General features: G+C 40.2%; 1 protein-coding gene across 1 annotated transcript; it reads left to right on the forward strand.

The window, feature by feature from the left end:
- The first annotated feature begins 547 nt into the window (after nt 1-547).
- On the forward strand, nt 548-1,186 carry LOC126699208 (uncharacterized). The gene has a single exon (XM_050396890.1). The coding sequence runs from the start codon at nt 548-550 to the stop codon at nt 1,184-1,186; it is 639 nt and encodes a 212-aa protein (XP_050252847.1).
- Nucleotides 1,187-14,585: the final 13,399 nt, after the last annotated feature.

Consider the following 14,585-nt stretch of genomic DNA (forward strand, 5'->3'; position numbering starts at 1 on the left):
AAGGGGCTAGGTCTAGGTATCCAAGGATTGAAAAGATTGCATTTGCGTTAATAGTAGCCTCACGCAAACTTAGGCAATATTTTCAGGCGAATCATATCCTGGTGATGACGGATCAACCTATCAAAAAATCTATGAACAAACCTGAAGCAGCCAGAAGAATAGTCGAGTAGGCAATTGAACTCAGTCAATTTGACATTGAGTACCATCCCAGAACGGCCATTAAGGCACAAGCTTTGGCAGAATTCATCGCAGAGTTCACCTCTCCGAACGAAGACAGCCTCACCAACGAAGCCGAGCGATGGACGATACAGACTGATAGTTCGTCAGCCCAAAAAAGGGGGGGAGCAGGGGTTGTCATAACCACCCCTGATGAAGAAGTGCTCAAATACGAAGTTCAACTAAAATTCCCGGCTACCAACAACGAGGCCGAATACTGACGGGATTGAGGCTCGGAAAGGCACTTGGAGCAAAGAACTTGTTAGTCCAAAATGATTCAAAACTAGTGATCGAACAAATCAAGGGAGACTACGAAGCAAGGGAAGAAAGAATGCAGAAATACCTCAGGCTGACGAAACATCTGACTCGGGAGTTCGATAAGGTAGAATTCGCACAGATCCCTAGAAGCCAGAATATGATGGCAGACGAAGTCTCGAAGCTAGCATCATCAAAAGAAGGGGGGATCAGCATGGACTTGGAAATGGAAGTCCAGAAAAACCCCAGCATTGAAGAAGTGCCAACATTCACAATCCAGAACATAAACAACTGGATGACACCAATCGTTTCTTTCCTCCAAGATAGGCATCTCCCTCAGAACAAAGAAGAGGCCAAGAAGATCAAGAAGAGGGCGGCCAGATTTATGATCCTCAATGACACTTTATACAAAAGAGGCTTCTCCATGCCTTACTTGAAGTGTGTCGACGAAGAAGAAGTAAAGTACATACTGAAAGAAATCTACGAAGGGATTTGCGGGGACCATGCCGGCCCTAGGTCCCTAGTGAACAAGGTCATTCGAACAGGTTATTTCTGGCCTACTATGCAGGTGGATGCAGTGGAGCTCGTAAAGAAGTGTGACAAGTGCCAACGATACGGGAATGTCCAGCGGCTTCCAGTAGAGAAACTGACGACGATAGTCTCTCTGTGGCCATTTGTGCAATGGGGAATCGACATCGTCAGTCCACTGCCCTAAGGTAAAGATCAGGTAAAATTTCTACTAGTTGCTATTGACTACTTCACAAAATGGGTCGAAGCAGAGGCCCTAGCAACGATCACTGAAGCAAGAATTCGGAGCTTTGTATGAAAGAATATAATTTGTAGGTTCAGGATTCCATTGACGATCATATCAGATAATGGGTGGCAGTTCGACAGCCAAGGCTTTAGGGATTTCTATTCTAGTCTGGGCATCAAGAACCAATTCTCATCCCCAGGGCATCCCCAAGCAAATGGACAGATGGAAGTGACGAATCGAACACTACTCAAGATTATCAAAGCCAAGCTGGAAGACGCAAAGGGCGCCTGGCCAGAAGAATTACCTAACGTCTTTTAGGCTTACAGAACCCCAACGGGAGAAACCCCCTTCAGACTCACCTATGGAACTGAAGCAGTAATCCCGGTTGAGGTAGGAATAACCAACATCAGACGAGAGGCATTCAGTAAGGAGGGCAATGACGACAAATTGCAATTCAACCTGGATTGCTTGGATGAAGTAAGAGACAAAGCTTCCAGCAGAATGACGAAGTACCAGCAAAAAATGGCCGAATACTACAATAAGAAAGTAAAACTCAGACGACTTAGCATAGGAGACCTCGTCCTACGCAATGTTACCACAGCGACTAGAGATCCTGCCCAAGGAAAGCTTGGCCCCACATGGGAAGGACCTTACCGAGTAATCCACTACTCCAGGCAAGGTAGTTATCACCTAAAAACCATAGACGGACAAAGGTTCCCTCGCCCGTGGAACATTGAGCACTTGTAGAAGTACCACTAATAGATGTATCAAATGAATATGTTCATTCCTGAAATTAATAAAAGAATTGTTCACCTAATGTCTTCATGCAAACAGATATAGCCAGCATTAAAACCCCTCAAATGGGTGAGTTACTGACAAAGCCATAAACGTGGCAAAATCCCTCAAATGGGTGAGTCAAATGGCTAAGTAACAAGATTCCGCCTTGACAGATGTAAGTTACTGACGAAGCCACACACGTGACAAAATCCCTCAAATTGGTGAGTCAAATGGCTAAGTAACAAGATTCCGCCTTGACGGATGTAAGTTACTGACAAAGGCACACACGTGACAAAACCCCTTAAAATAGGTGGGTCAAATGGCTAAGTAACAAGATTCTGCCCTGACGAATGTAAGTTACTAACGATGCCACAAACACGACAAAACCCCTTAAATGGGTATGTAATAAGATTCCACCTTGACGGATGTAGGTTACTGACGAAACAACGGACACAACGAAATCCCTTGAATGGGTGTAAGTGAAAACGGCTAAATAACAAAATTCTGCCTGACGGATGTAGGTTACTGACGAATCTGCATAAAAAAAAATAAAATTAAAAAAAAAAAAAAAAGGGACAAGAACCTTGCAACAAATCAAAACAAAGCTCAAGCTGCATCCAAGCCCCCCTAAAGAATAGTCAGTTACAGGCTAGTGACGAAGATACAACTAAAGTATGCAATCACAAGCATATCAAATAGCCAATAAAGTGTGCAACCACATAAGCAAAGTAAGTACAACTTTAATTAAATCCCAAAAACAACAGGCCATTACCATTGTTTGTACATCTAAAGTCCCATAAACGCTGGACCAAAAATATTGTTCTCAAGACAGATTAAAAAGAAACTGTTACGAAATTAGATTTACAAACCCAAAACATAACGGGCACACATACACAAAAAGTTTTTTTATAAGGATCAGGGTCAAGCATCAGCAACAACATCGTCACCAGCGGGGGCATCATTAGCAGGGGCACTCTCGGGGGCGTCAGTCTCTGTAGCAGAACATTGAGCAGCCTCGTCAACAGCCATCTCCTAGTCTACCTCCTCCAAATCCAGCTTCTCCAAGTCTACCCCGAAAGGATGCTTGACGAGGTACCTCCTCAGAAGTTCAAAACCCTTAAAGTACAACTGAACAGGACTGTGTTGTACTCATCAGTCGTTTGGAAGGCTTCAACAGATCTGGCAGCAATGGTCTTGAGCTTCTCCTTCGTGCCCAGAAGTTGCTCATCCTTCTCCAGGGTCAACTGACGCTCAGTCCTGAGCTCGCCACTCAAAGTTTTCACTTTCTCCTTTAGAGTAGTCGCCTTGCCCATGGAGTCAATCAGGTTCTGCTTTAGTGTAGAACTCTCCGCCTCCAAAGCTTCCATTCTCGATGTAAGAGAAGCCACCTAAGCCTCTTGAGTGAGGTACTCAGCGGTAATGTGGAGACTTTCCCCCAACATCTGAAAAGAAATTCAGAATCGTCAGTAGAATGGAAGGTAAAAAGTGACTAAGAGTTGCACAAACATTTTACCTGAACAAGCTTATGGACATGACGGCTCACGACATTGTTGAAGGGCACTCTAGAGAAGACCTTTAGGTCCTCAGCAGTCACGACCCCATGAGCCCTGTCCACCCCCAGCCTCTCGTCATCCTAAACAGTGGACGTATGAGGATCAGCCTTTTCCTTCCCCTGTTGGGCAAACGCGGTCTCTTAGAGACAGGTTTAGGAAGCTCTTCAACCGAAGTCGAAGGTGAAGCTTTCCTTGTCGTATCAGCTCTGGAAACGACGGGTGTAACGGAGGCAGCTGGAATGACGAAAGGCCCTTTCCCGGTAACACGCACCATCTTATTCCCTATGTTCGACAACGGCTCGTCCTTCTTCGACCTCATCTTTGCATGCATGTCTTTGTTGAATTTAGTCGTCATCTCTGCAAGGGGAAAAAAAAAATGAGAAGCACACAAAAAAGTCAACACTGACGATCTTAGGACTTACTCTTTTTTCCTTCAATATTGAGATTAAGCAAGACGAAGGCGGAAGGTTCTGGTCCAAGACAGTAGAAGGCAAGGGTCCTTGGGTCCACAAGATCGTCCCAGCTCTCAATTGTACGCGCGTAATCAATGGCCTTCTGCACTCGTTTCTTGTACTTGCTCTTAAGTTTGGGCTGCCTCTTAACTGCGCAAAACAAGAAGTGGAAGAATCAGTAGCCACAACAGTAAACAAAATAGAACTTAAACGACGAAAAGGAATATTGACGCACCTAAGGTCGAGGTTCCCCACCAACGATGCAACCTCGGGAGATCACCCCAAACCCCGCCAGAGGGAGTCTCAAAGTTGTCCCCAGACACAAAGAAAAATCTGGACTTCCAATACCTGAAAGACGAGGGTAATCCTTTGACGATCCTAGTTTTCCTCTCCCAGGGCACCAATTCATAGTACCCATACTCCTTAGATGCTTTTAAATAGTACAAATAAGCAAGCTCGTCAACCTTAAGCATGTCTCCGTCCATAGCGGCCAGCCATATTCCCATATAGCTAACCACTATTCTCCACGAGTTAGGCATAAGCTACCCAAGAGCGATACCAAAATGGTCTAACAGCTCCATAAGGAAGGGATGAACAGGGAACCTCAACCCACAAACGAAGGCAGACTCATAAAAGCACACCTCCCCGGGGAAGAAGTGACAGGCCCGATCCTCTTCACTGGGCAAGCGAACCCTAACCCACTCCAGGAATTGAAATCTATCCTTGAACCTACCCAGTGTATCAACATCCAACCCACACTCCTCTTTAAGGGCGTAGAAAGCCCTAACCTTGCAAGGGTTAGACATGGCAGTATCTCCCTCCACCGGGCCACCGCTTGACGACAACCTAGTCTCAAGTTCGCTAGATCTAACTTCCGACATCGCCTCCCACTCTCTCACTAAACCCCTGAACCAATCAACCGATTGACGAAGCAAGGGCAACAGACCGGCCACTACAACGCCCAAACTGTTACCCTCAAAAACAAAGTTCTCAAGATGTGGAAAAACACCCAAAGACCCCCCTAAGTGCGCGAAAAGGAAGGAAATCTAGGGGCAAGCTATCCTAACCTCAAAGCTACTAACCATGGAAAGACAGACTAAACCCCCAATAAACCCAAAACAAACACAAAAGGAAAGGGAGAAGAAATCAGAAAATTACCACAGCTTGTGTCTACACCGAAATAAAAAAGAGAGAGGACAGAAAGAGAAAAGAAAAGCGTACCTCAAAGAAAAGAAGATGAAAAGCACCACCGCACGGCTCGCTGGTTCGGAGAAGAGTTATAGCAAGCAAGCGCTCGGAACAATGATTGGGAGTTTTCTCAGAAAAGTGAAAAAAAAAAAAAAAATGAGAAGTGGAGAAGTTTTAAATCAAAGCACAAAACGACTAGAAACTAGCGGGAAACCCAATAGTCCCACAAATTGGAACATTAACTCCACCAACCGGGACATGCCACATGGCCACGACCTATGGAGCGCCGCCACTACTCATTTAATGCGGCACGAGATCCCAAGGGTTGCCTATAGTCAAAAAAAAAAAAAAAAAAAAAAAAAAACATTTTCATCTTCTATGGTCGTCATGACATTTCACGATGACCACAGAATCTGGGGGCAACTGACGGGACTGACAAAATCAATTAGAGATGAATCCAGCGGGACAGATGAGGCCACCCCTAAGACGAGCCCAAAAAACATCCACATCACTAACGAGAATAGCGGTAATAAGGTTGTACATTGTGTATGTAGCAATTCAGGCACAAGTGCGAACTTGTTTTTACAAGAATTGGAACTGGTAAGTGAAATGATTCGATGGGAACAAGAAATATCTTTGTATATTTTCTAAGCTATTGGCGAAAATGCCAGAGTTGGCTAATCAACTTGACCAAGAAACTCTCAATTTGCTTCTTAAAGTATACAACAAGAACGGATTGACAAATGGTGGGAGGCTAATATTAGATGGGATGCTCCAACGGCATTTAATTGTCAAGAATAAGGCCTACACTGCTCTACTAACGAGTTTATGCTGATTCAGGACAAATTTTAATTCAGATGGATGTATTCTAAATTAGAAATTTTCAGAAAGAATTTTGACAAAAGCTTATCTTTTGATGTGTTTATAATCCTATGTGATAGGTTTTATTTATGAGAAAAAAAAAATTTCAATTAGAAAATTTTCTATCATTGTAATGTTTCCATTTACCAATGTCGCGATCCCCAAAATATTGAATTGTGAGTAGTTTTATATCAAATGAAAAAAGAGGGGGGGGGGGGGGGGGTGCTTTTTAAGGTGGCGTTTGAAAATTCAATTTTTAGATCACCTTCTTGTGAACTAAACTGCTGAGTTAATATTGTAATAGGTGTAAACAAGAATAAAAAATAAAAAATAAAAAACTCATTTTTTCCCGGAACATGTTACAAGAGTCAAAAAAAAAAAAAAAAAAGTACTATAGGAGGAGGAGGAGGAAATGGCTGCAAGGAGAAACTCACATTACAAGGTTTCCATGGAGTCATGGACAACAAATATTACAAGCTTTCCATGGATAACAAATGAAAAAGAAGTTTACATTTGCTTTATAGATGAAAAGCTAAAATTTTGAAGTTTATTTCTATATCTAGAAAACATTATTGTTATTTTCACTTCTAATTTTTGGCTACAAAGAATAGTTGCCTTCACTTCACTCGCTCACTATTGACATCATTGCTACCAAGGATAGCTTCATTTCCATGCTTGCATGGGATGATAGTGTGTTTACTTTTAGCCAAACACTCCAAGAGTTCAGTCAAAGACAGTAGTGCAGCTTTCCTTGAAGCATTCAAAACTATCTATCTGTATCACAACAAGCAGAAAAAGAGAGAGAATAAGCTATAGCCACATTAGTAGAAAAATCCAGACAACAAGAACACTTAGGGGCTGTTTGGATTTTGGTGTCTCCATCACTCATCACTCAAAAATGGTAGGACCCACGGAGAGAAAGCCTGTTTGGATTTGTTTTTTAAGTTTTGTTTCCATCACTCAATTCTTTGTTTTTTGAGTAATTAGTTAGCAAAACTAAAAACAACTTTTTGGTGTTTTTGAGTTATGGAAATTAAGTTATGATGGCATTTTTGTAAATACACACACATCTGAGGGACCCATGGTCAGAGACTTGTCACGTCCAGGCGCTACTTTTGACAAACCCACCAACAGCTCCTTCACACCAAAAATCAACCCACACAAAAAATAAACCCCAATCCCATATCCAAGCTCAAAGCTCCTCACGCACCCTCAGCCCAGCCATGCCTACCGAGCACCACCTCAACCAACCCGCACCAGCCCAAGCTCAGACCGGCAAACATGACACCACTACTACAATCTCGCAACCATCGACCTTTTTTCTCAGAAAACCCAGATTCAGCACCAAACAAAAACTAACAAAACCCACAAAAATTAAACTTAGAAATCTAACATATCAAATCAGACCTACTTGAATTCAATCAAGATCAACTCGAAATTTAACATCAAAATCTATAATCCCCCATCAAAACACAAAATACAAATCACTAATAATAAAAAGAAAAATAAAATTTTGTGACAGATCAATCTCAGGGTTATGTTTCCCTTCTCTCTTTTTCTTCGGGTCAGAGCTCCTTTTTTGCATTCTTGATCAGTACCATTAGGTCACGATGGAGGAGATCGGTGCCGCTACTGTCTGTCGGAGGAGATCTTGCAAGCTGGGTGACAATGAGCATGAGGTATGCCGTTGGGTGATGGTGGAGATCGGCACCGCAAGCAAGGATGATGGATTTCCTTCGCTGGGTTCATCAAGGGTTTCGGGAGAAGATCTGGGCTGAAGGGAAAAATAAGTTGAAATTGGTTTCCCATGAATGTATACGCGAGTAGGCTAACCATGAGCCTGACATGGTGCACAGGTAGCAATCATATTCTCTTTAAGGTTGAACTAATATAGAGACTAAAAACAATATAAAGCTCAACAGTTAACAGCACACAATAAAAGCAGAACTTTTGTGTGATTTCCATTTCATTAAAATAGTTCCCATGAAGAATACAACTGCACAAGACATGTGGAAAGCTCTAAAGCTAAGATATGGAGGGACATCAGCCACTAGACTACGTGGCTTAACAATGAATTTGATTCATATAAGATGCGCTCTGAACATACGATGAAGCAGCATCTTAGGGCGATTTCCTCCATGATTTGAGAGCTCAAATTAGCTAGAAACAATCTTATTGACGAACAACAAGTCCAAGCAGTGATTCGTTCACTACCAAGTTCACGGGAGACGATGTGTCAAAACTTGACACATAATGAGAACAACAAAACATTTGATTATGTGGCTAGTCACTTGGAACTTGAAGTTGAGTGCCTTGAAGCAGCCAAGCCGATTAGTTCTGTGCACATGGCTGAGACTAGCTCACGTAAGGCATCTAGGCCTAAACGCAAGCAACCTAATTACACTCCTGGAGAAGAGAGACCAAATGGCCACCACCTAAGAAGGCTAAGTTTGTCAAGCACAATACTAGAGGAAAGCACGCAAAGAAGGACAAGTCTAAGTTGAGTTGTTATAGTTGCAGAAAGAAAGGACATTTTGCTTGTGATTGCACTGAGCCAAAAAGGGTAACACCTAATCCTACATCTCACCATGTTTTTGTAACTAGTCATGTCCTTGTTACTAATTCTACTCCTATGAGGACTGTAGACTCAGCAGCAACAGAACATGTAGTGAGAGATAGAGTGGGATTTATGGAGTACCGTCGAATTCCTGTTGGGAGTAGAGACATCAAGGTGGGAAACAGAGCTAGTGTGAAGGTACTTAGAATTGGTACCTACAAGCTAGAGTTGCGAGGTGGTCGCACTCTGTTACTCCATGACGTATTGTATGCTCCAGAGGTTCGGAGGAACTAACTTTCCAAAGCTACTTTGTTAAGACTTGGTTTCCAGTTTATTTTTTAGAATAATTATGTTTTATTGCATTTGGGAACAATTTATTATGGTCGTGGTTTTATTTCAAATGGTTTTTCAATTTTGGATATTAAATATTATAATAATGATAATTCAATTTTTTTGACTTCATCTGATAATGCTTCTGATAATTCAAGTATATGACATGCTAGGCTTGGCCATATATGGCAAGAGAGGATGACTAGGTTAGCTAGAGAAGGCCTATGGGCAATCTCGCTAAGGTCACTTTGTCCACATGTGAACATTGTCTTGTGGGAAAGTCAAAAAGAAAACCATTTGGAAAAGCCACAAGGGCATCTTTTCCATTGCAACTAATCCACTCTGATATATGTGGTCCAATGAATGTAAGGGCAAGGCATGGAGGTTTCTACTTCATCACATTTATAGATGACTATACACGTTACGGTCATGTCTATTTGATTTCTCATAAGTCTGAGGCTTTAGATTGCATTAGACAATACATGAGATTGGTTGAGAATTGTTATGAACATATTTTTTGTAATTGGCTAATCCTTTGACAAAACGTACTTTACTTGTATTTGGATAGTTCTAGGATGTGTTTAATACTTCAAGAAACATGTTGTTCAAGTCTAGTATTAAAGCAATGAAGATTGGACCAAGAAACAAGTGAAGAAAAGTTGTTCACTAAAGCTGGACAGAAGCTTGACACCTGCGGACAGATAGCTCGACAGCTGCTCGACAAATAGCTATCTATGGAGGTTTAATGAGGCTCGATAGATACTATCTATCGAGGTATCTATCAAGGTTATGAGAATTCAAATTTTCAGATCTGATTTTTGGCCCATGCTTATGTATTTATGTAGGGTTTCTTTTCTCACAACCCTAGACATATATAAGGCTTATTTTAGAGGCCGTCACATAAGAGAATACAAGGAGAACATATGCAAAAGGTGACCGATGCCTTATTCTCTCTGAAAGAAGATACTATGTCTTTGTGCCTTAAGGTTTTGTAACCAAGTGCTTCTTGATCTTCATTGTTGATGAAGTGAAGAACTTTGTAGCCAACATCTTCTTCAAGTTGGTGTGTTAGTCATGTACTGGGAGCCGTGCATCATTGGTTAGTCACATACTGGGATCCGTGCAAAAAAGGTGGCGTTCATATATTAAAGAGTTCAGAGGTTCTGAAGCAGTAGAAGGTTTCTACTGTGAGTTCATCTACGAGGATTGTAGAGTCTAGGGATAAAGGTTTTGTACTAGATCTGAAACTTCTCTTTACTATAGTGGATTACTTTTCAAGAAGGTTTCCCCCAAGTTTTTTACTGTGAAACTAGTTTGTTTCATTGGTTTTCCTGGGTCATCATATCTTGTCTTATTTAATTTTTCATTGAGCATGATTTTGACATGATATTGATGTTTGTTTGTTTTAACAAGTTTTATTAATAATAAATCTAATTAACAAGTTGGGTTTAAAACTTGTTAATTCTATCAACTGAGGTTTAAATTTCCCAACAAGTGGTATCAAAGTGGGTACACTCTGATTGGATTAATTTCCTGAGTGTGATCCTTGACCCCTGTTGTCATGGATTGTGGACAATCTCTTTTTATTACTCCTTTATTTTATGGAACTAATTATGCGTATTGAAAGTTTGTATGAAAGTTTTTTTGCAGGCTCTAAGTGAATAGGTATGGCAAACTGTTGAAGTTGGCTGGATTAAGCCAAAGGAAGCTCCGATGGATTAGGATGATGCAACAATCATAGCAGCAAATTTCAACAGTAGGGCCTTGAATGCCTTGTTTTGTGGGGTGACCAATGAGGAATTCAAGAAAATATCATCCACGGAAGTTACCAAGGAAGCATGGACCATTCTTGAGACCACCTATGAAGGTACCAAGGTAGTAAAGACTGTGAAACTTCGAAGACTCATCAGTAGTTTTGAAGAAATAAGGATGGAGGAGGATGAGACCTTTGATGAGTTCTATGCTAAACTCAAGGATATTGTGAATTCTACCTTCAACCTTGGAGAATCTATAGCAGAATCCAAAATTGTTAGGAAAATCCTTAGGTCCTTACCTAAAATATTCCATGCCAAGATCACTACCATTGAGGAAGCGAAGGACATTGATCAACTTCCTTTGACTGAGCTTGTAGGGAACCTTCAAACCTATGAGATGGGATTAGGCTCAATGGAAAAAGATGGAAAGAGTAAAAACTTCACTCTTAAGGGTATAGAGGAAGAGATTGAGGACTCTGAAGATGAAGATGAAAGTGAAGATGAAGATGAAGATAAGGATGAGGATCTAACTTTAATCACTGATGAGATTATCAAGCTTCTTCAATTTAGGAAAAAGGATAAGGGCAAACCTCCTAGGAAATCTAAATCCTCAAGGAAGGGAAAGAATGAGAAACCTCTCATCCAATGCCATGAGTGCAAAGGTTTTGGTCACATGAGGATAGAGTGCCTAAACTACCTTATGAAGGAAAAAACCAAGGGGTCAAAAGAAAAAGGGTTGGTTGCTACTTGGAGTGATACTAAGAATGACTTTTCTGATGAGTATGTGGATGAATGTAGTCACGTTATGGCCTTTGTTGCCACAACCGATAAGGTGATTGTGGAGAGTGCTAGTGACAATGAGGATTCTTTTGATGATGAAGTACCCCAGAAGTTGACCCTTCAGGAAGCCTATGATAAGCTATGCACTGAATTTATAAAATCTGAAAAGACTTCTCATCTTTGTAGAAAAGAGCTTAATGAGGTAAAAACTGAAAAAACTGATCTGTTAGTCAAACTAGATGAGACTACAAGGTTAGTTAAGACTCTTGTTATGGAGAACACCTCATTAGAAGAGAAGGTCAAGAATCTTGAGGTTGAGCTTAGTAAAGTTAGAACTCAAATAGAGAAGATGTTTAGTGCAAAGCTTGATGAGGTCTTGAGTGCTCAAAAGCCTAGTTCTGATAAGACTGACTTGGATATGCTATTTCCACCAGCCCCTCCTCTTTCATGGCTTCTGGATCAAGGACTTTCTTTGTGCCCCAATCTGAGAAAGGTAATAAAGGTATGAAATCCAAAACTAATCTGACTAATTCTAAATCCGTTGTTAGACCTCAAGTTTGTCACCATTGTGGTGTTTCTGGACACATTCTTCCTAATTGCTTTAAGTTGCATCATCAAAAGCAAATGTCCAGACGGTCACAGGTTTCCTCTCAAGAACCTACACCTTTGTTTGGAGAGTTATTAAAAGCTTTGAGCTTTTTAACTCAATTTCAGGAGAATTTTAATTCTTCTATGTCCTTTAGTAGACATAATAGGACACGTGCCTTTTCATCTTTAAGGCCAAAGACTCATGCTATATGGGTGAAAAAGGAGCCTAAGACTTAATTGTCTTTTTTGTTTGTCCTCTACTTTAATTCTTTCTATCTAAAGTAGGACTCTCTTTGCTTGATTTCTTATCTGCTTTTGGAATCACGCCTTCATGCATTTGCACCCTTCTATCATGCCTGCATGCATATGCATCTTTCTTTCATGCTTTCATGTTTTTTGTCTATTTTTGTTTGGTTGTTTAGTCTTTATTTTGTTTTTTTTTTTTCAAAATTAAAAGAGAAAAATCAGAAAAATACAAAAGCAGTGAGTGTTTGTGTACATTGGTACTTGTATACCTTGGATGGCCATTGAAACAAAGTTTTCTAAACTTTGTATCATTTGTAGCTTAGATGAGCATCTCTATGCACAACTAAGCAAGTGAGCTTTATGGCTCATGTTTGTGATGAGTAAAATTAAGTAATCTCTTGTACTTAACACTCGTATCACTCTTTTTGACGAGAAGGACTAGAAAATCTTAAGAGAAAGACATAAATAACCATCTCACCATTGTTGCCCACCAATCATGAAATGACATCTGTATGCTTCGGCATAGCAAAAGTGCAATGTCAATGACATTTGTGTGCTTCGGCATAGCAAAAGTGGAATGTCAAAATGCTTAACATCATTGGGTATTTCTTTTCTATCTCCTATATGCCCATGCATGATTTGCTTAAAAGAAAAATAAAAGCAAAAAGAACAAAATGCTTTATATATGATTGCAAGTGTGTATACTAGGAGATGTAGGAGTTATAGGATGTATCTCGAAGGTGATAGTCCCCATCAAATAGTTATGATTGTGTGTGAGTTAAAGTGATTTTCTCATATCTTAGATCATCATAACATGTATACACTTATGCAATCTTGCGATATTTTTCACACATAACACGAAATATTCTTTGCTACTTTTGATACATGTGCAAGTACAATGTGATTTGGCTATCATGAGGTTTACATGTGTTCATGTATACTCACTAAACTGTCTTAACTTGTTTTTGACATATAAAATTGGTTAGACTTGTTTAATGTGTGTGTGTGTTTTGGGATTGATGTCCTTAACATTCTTATAGTTGAGAGATGTTTTTGAAGAGTTCAAAATGATGTTTGGATCTTTGGTTGTGTTGCATGCTTGATTGCATTGATATCTATGTTTTTCCCTTCTTGAAAAACTATTTTTAAGCAATCTTGACACCTCCTTGACACCTCTCGATTCCTAGCCTATCTATCGAGATTTTCAATTGATTTTCTTTATCGCAATCTCGACACCTCTCGATAGCTAGGTCAATCGATCGAGCAACTTTCTGTCCCTTCGATAGATGCTCGATAGCTGGTCAATCGATCGAGGTTGGCTTCTACTCGATAGTATCTCTACACCTCTCGATCCATCGAGATTTTTTTGCATGCATTGTTTTTCACATGTTTTGCATCTTTCTTTTCTCTGTTCATCCATAGCATCTTATTTCATTATATTCATGCATTTATATGGATTTCTTGTGCCCCCTTGATCATCCTTGATCATCTTTATGTTTCTCGGGTGAAGCTTTCTAGCTTCTTGTACCCTTTGTCAATCATGACAAAAAAAGGGAGAAATTATGGAGAATATGTGGTTTCTTTTTTAAGATTCTACATGTTAGGGGGAGAAATACATGCCTCTGTAAGGGGGAGATGTGTTTCATCTTGTTAGGGGGAGTGCTTACCTCCTTCTTCGTGTACACCGGTCTTGTGACCATGTTTACATACATTTATCTTTGATATATTTATGATAATGTATGTCTTCTTCACCTACTTTTACATGTGTTGTTTCTTTTCTATCTTTATACACATGTTTCTTATTCTTGTATGTAATCTATTATTTCTGTTTCACACCAAGGTTTCCCCCCAGGTTTTTTACTGTGAAACTAGTTTGTTTCATTGGTTTTCCTGGGTCATCATATCTTGTCTTATTTAATATTTCACTGTGCATGATTTTGACATGTATTGATATTTGTTTGCTTTAACAAGTTTTATTAATAATAAATCTAATTAACAACTTGGGTTTGAAACTTGTTAATTATATCAACTGGGGTCTAAATTTCCCAACAAGAATCAATTAGACAAGAGCATTAAGGCTCTCAGAACTAATCGTGGGCGTAAGTATCTATCTGAGCAATTTAAGGAGCTCTGTGATGAAAAGGGAATTGGATGGCAATTAACGATGCCATACACTGCAACAAAATGGTGTGGCGGAAAGGAGAAATTGAACACTGCTAGAGATGGTTAGGTCAATGATGGTGCAAGCTAACCTACCGATTTTGTATTGGGGGG

This window comes from Quercus robur, chromosome 2, assembly GCF_932294415.1.
Source record: "Quercus robur chromosome 2, dhQueRobu3.1, whole genome shotgun sequence".
In the NCBI taxonomy this organism is placed as follows: Eukaryota; Viridiplantae; Streptophyta; class Magnoliopsida; order Fagales; family Fagaceae; genus Quercus; species Quercus robur.

Coding starts and splice junctions, on each gene's coding strand:
- LOC126699208 (XM_050396890.1), top strand. CDS start 548: ATGCAGAAATACCTCAGGCTGACGAAACATCTGACTCGGGAGTTCGAT.